Raw genomic sequence first — 4210 nt, forward strand, 5'->3', positions numbered from 1 at the left:
ACCCACAAACCACAAGACTCCTCAGTGTGCACAGAGGCAGCCTTGGGCTCATGGATTTGGGATGGGGAGGGAGGAGAACCATGCCCAGGAATGATGGAGAACAAGCCCTGCTTGGGGTGGAGACCCCCTCAACATCCGTAAACCACCATGGCATCAGTCCTCCATGGGGATGTCCGCTTTCCAAGGCAAAAACGTTCCTTCCCACCTCTGTTTGACACTTATTTTCTGTCCGGTCCCTGCAGCAATGTCCTTCATCCCAAAAACCTGCTGCGGGGTGAGGGGCAACCTGTAGAGTTGCATTTTCCATCCTGCCGGAGAAGGAGCGGATGGCTCTGTTCCCAAATTTCAGCTGCTGGTGTCCTGGGAGGTGGAAGCCGGCTGCTTCCGGCCCCGCGCCTTGCCCCGGCTCTCAGGGAGCCGCACCTCGCCTTGGCTGCAGCTCCCAACGCCCTGGGGCGGCCCCGGCTCCCGGTTGGGGCCTGTAGCTGCTCCTGACGTGCAGAGAGCACGGGGACATGCTCCCACCTCTCCTCACGTGGCTCCGGGTTGGGCAAGTGGGGACAAGGCTCGGCTGGCGGGAGTCTCCAGGTGTCCCAGCTTGGTGGGCTCCTCGCGGTGGGGTACGTGGAGAAACCCCTTTTCCCAGGGAAAACAGACTCTGGCATGAGCTGCTGGGAGCTCTTGGTGTGGGCTTGACTTCTGCCAACCCTGAATGTGACTCTGTCAGTGAGAAGGGAATCATGGAATCATAGAATCATGGAATGGTTTGGGTTGGAAGGACCTTAAAGCCCATCCAGTCCTACCCCCTGCCATGGGCAGGGACACCTCCCACCAGCCCAGGTTGCTCAAAGCCTCATCCAGCCTGGCCTTGAACCCCTCCAGGGATGGGGCATCCACAACAATCCCTCATGCCTGGGGCACCACAGGGATCGTGGATAGAGCAGAAGGCAGGAGGAGGAGGACTTCTCCAGCCCTGCTACTGGTGTGGTCCCACATGAGTCAACATCACTGGGCCAAGAGGCCAACCAGGCTCGTGGCACCTGCCTCCCTCCAGCCCCACCAGGCTGAGTCACAAATCCTCTTGGAACAGCGACGCTGACCCAGCGAGGCTGCTGCACTGCCTGTCCTGGCACCGCACTGAGCCTGATGGCCTTGTGCTGGTGCAAGAGCCACCACAGTCCATGGTGGTGGCAGGACACCCAAAGGCATCCGTGTTGTTCCCCCTACGAGGGAAACAAGCTGCACGTGGCCAAGGGTGGGTTTTGGATGCTCGAGCAATGGGCAAAGGAAGAGGCACCACGTTTGATGGGAGGGCTGTCTCTGGGGGGTCCACAAGTTGGTGGTGGAGGACCATAAGCATGGGACAAGGGCATGTTGGTGCCTCCCCAAATACTCACACAGCCCCCCACCTTCTGGGACTGTGGGATCCCTGAGTCAGAGATAAGTCATTCATGGGGGGCAAGTCAGACCAGTTGGGTTGCGTTGCGTTGCGTTGGGTGACTTCTGGAGAACCCTTCCAGCCAACACCCATAGGTGGGCATCACAAAGCGCATCAGGAAACTTGCTCCTCCACTTTTTGGGGCCAAACAGGAGGACACAGCCTGGGAGGATACTGCTTTGGGAGGTGTGCGTAGCTTAACCTCAAGGACTGCGGGGACACAGCCCAGTTTAACGTCTGGCAAGAGCAGGCTGTGATGTTGGTCCATGTCCCGCAAGAAGGACTAAGCTTTTCTAAGGGATGCCTGAAGGTCACCATGCAACATCCACCTACAAGACCACCCTTGACAGCTCCCCAAATTTGACCCACACTCCATTTCTCAGCCCCCATTGCCTTGATCTGCATTTGCACTGAGGACCCTTTACATGGCCCTCAAGCTGTGGAGCATCTTAAATGGTCCATCAGCACAAATGGTGGATAAAATGGGGATAAAAGCCATGCTCCAGGCACTGGCACTCACTCCATGAATCAGCAACATCCTTTGTGGCCACCAACACACCAAAGGCAACGCTCTGCCGTAACTTCACCATAATATCTACATAGGTCCTGACACTAAAAAGTCATAATTCGTGAGAAGATCCAGGCCATCAAAGCGACCTGCTGCCCCAAGGTATGCACACATCATGCCTCAAGTTGGTTTGTTAGAAAGCAATCCACAATTTGTAAAGATAACCACAGATCTTCTTTATTTTAAAAAAACAAAAGTAGAAAAGTTTGGCTGAAAATACCAACCAAAAAAAAAAAAAAAAATTAAAAAAATAGCACTCGCACGGGAAATGTTTCTGTTTTGAAAACTTTTTGTCAATAGCTACAGCAATTTAAATCATAAAACAATCATCGTATAAAAACATATTTATTTAAATTAAATATTTTATGCAAACTCATATCTACACTCATCCAAAATGCATAGAGTCACACAAAAAAAGATGGAATGTATTAGCTTAAAAACCTCTGAAGTTGTGGAGTTTTTTTTTTTAAAGTATTATTTGCAATTATTATTAATACATGTTGGGGACTGAAACCAGAAAAAAATCATAGCCATGCTACTAACTAATCATTACCAAGTGCCATACAGTAAACTCTAAGATTAATCATGTCATATAACTGATTTAAAATAAAGCTTCATCTTTATGAAAAGGAAGAGAACTCGAGCAATACAAAATCCGAGGGGAGGAATAATGGAAAGAATAAATCAATGTACAGCTTTATTACAAGCAATAATACACCGGAGTTCGAAGAGGCATTGGGCGCTAAGGCTCGAAACGTGAAGTGTTCACCTTCAAAGAATATTTGAATAAAAAAACGTGTCTGCTACATCATCACCTCTTTGCCAAAATGCTCATCCCAGGACCCGTTCCCAGCCCGGCGGGGAGGGCAGGTCACCCCACTCCCTTTGGGGACCAGTTTTGCTGGGTAGCCAAGGGGAAGCCATGGCGGGGGGTGGATGCTGGCCTGATCCTGCCTTGCCAAGCCCTGGTCTTACTCTCCTCCGAACGCACAGGCTGGGCACCCTTGGGATCCCCACACATCCCGGGGACCAGCCCGGCAGCATCCCTGGTGTTCCCTCTGTCCCCTCTGTATCTGGCCCCCAACAAGTGGTTTGGGGACAAGGGGATGATGGGGTTTAGGCAGGGGGACCACAGCAACACTGATGCCAGGAGCCAAGAGGGGGTCAAAGCACATTTGCAGACCATGCTCCCCTTTACCAAAATCTTCCCTTTTCCCCCCATCCCTGCCATTTCCCCTTCCAGTGGGTTTTGCCTCTGCTGGGACTTCAGACCCGCTGTTCATGGGATGCTGCCACCCTCCTGACTCCAAAGCAGAGCTGGGGGTGCCCCAAAATGTAGGGGCAGCCTTCCCACACTCCCAGGAGCATCTCTGCTTTGGAAGAGGGACTTGGCCAAAGGGCTTTGGTGTTGGGAAATACCCCCCCTGGCCCCGTTAGGAGCCGGGCACCCAAGGTTTTGCACCAGTGGTGAGCTGACGACCGAAATCCTATACCTACACCACCGAGGAGACTCTGTGGCCCTCGTGGTTCGGACTTGGTCACTTTATCCCCGGATGTCCCTGGAGAGCAACACCTCATAATACTGTGTCGGGTCCTTCCTTGGCCGGTCCAGGCTGCCCTGGACGGGGATCTAGGAGACGCTGTAGTTATTGTAGTAGGTGGCTGTGGCATCGGCAAGGACAGAGATGAGGCTGGTCTCGGAGGTGTGGGAGCCACCAGCCGCCGGGACATGTCCATTGACCAAGACCCCACCATGGTGGTCGCCATGGCCAGGGTTGTTGAGATACTGGTCAAACTCATTGCGGTCCATCTCCCCCAGGAGCTCGGCTTGGCTCAGCTGGTCCAAGGTGTCAAAGCCATGGTGGTCAGGCGGTGGGGAGAGCTGGCCCAGGTGGGCATGGAGGCTGGACGGGTGCAGGGAAGGGAATGCAGGCGTGTAGTAGCTGGGAGGAGGAGGAGGAGGAAGAGGAGGGCAGCTGGAGGCTGGGGGCATCATGCAGGTGGTTGGTTGCGGGATGGGGCTGAGTGGGTGATGGTTGCACTGGAGGGAGCTGCTGGAAGTTGCTCCGGCGAGGTGGGAGCGGTGATGCTCGTCAGGGCAGGCCGAGGAGAAGAAGCTCTGCTCGGGGTCTATGGCATCCAGAGGAGACATCTCCGGCGGGGTGGGCAGCCCGTAGGGGTAGGTGTCCACACTGGTGCTGCTG

The 4210-nt window shown here is 54.1% G+C and overlaps 1 protein-coding gene across 1 annotated transcript in view; it reads right to left on the reverse strand.

Moving 5' to 3' along the window:
* Positions 1 to 3636: 3636 nt before the first annotated feature.
* The window catches only part of SOX7 (SRY (sex determining region Y)-box 7), a gene marked incomplete at its 5' end in the record, with an annotated part of 892 nt that continues 318 nt past the window's right edge, over positions 3637 to 4210 (reverse strand). The window contains 1 exon segment of the mRNA XM_010085597.1: positions 3637 to 4210. This exon segment is cut by the window's right edge and continues 17 nt beyond it. Coding sequence (XP_010083899.1) covers positions 3637 to 4210 — 574 coding nt within the window.

The sequence above is a fragment of the Pterocles gutturalis genome, unplaced genomic scaffold, assembly GCF_000699245.1.
Source record: "Pterocles gutturalis isolate BGI_N339 unplaced genomic scaffold, ASM69924v1 scaffold11210, whole genome shotgun sequence".
Lineage (NCBI taxonomy): Eukaryota > Metazoa > Chordata > Aves > Pterocliformes > Pteroclidae > Pterocles > Pterocles gutturalis.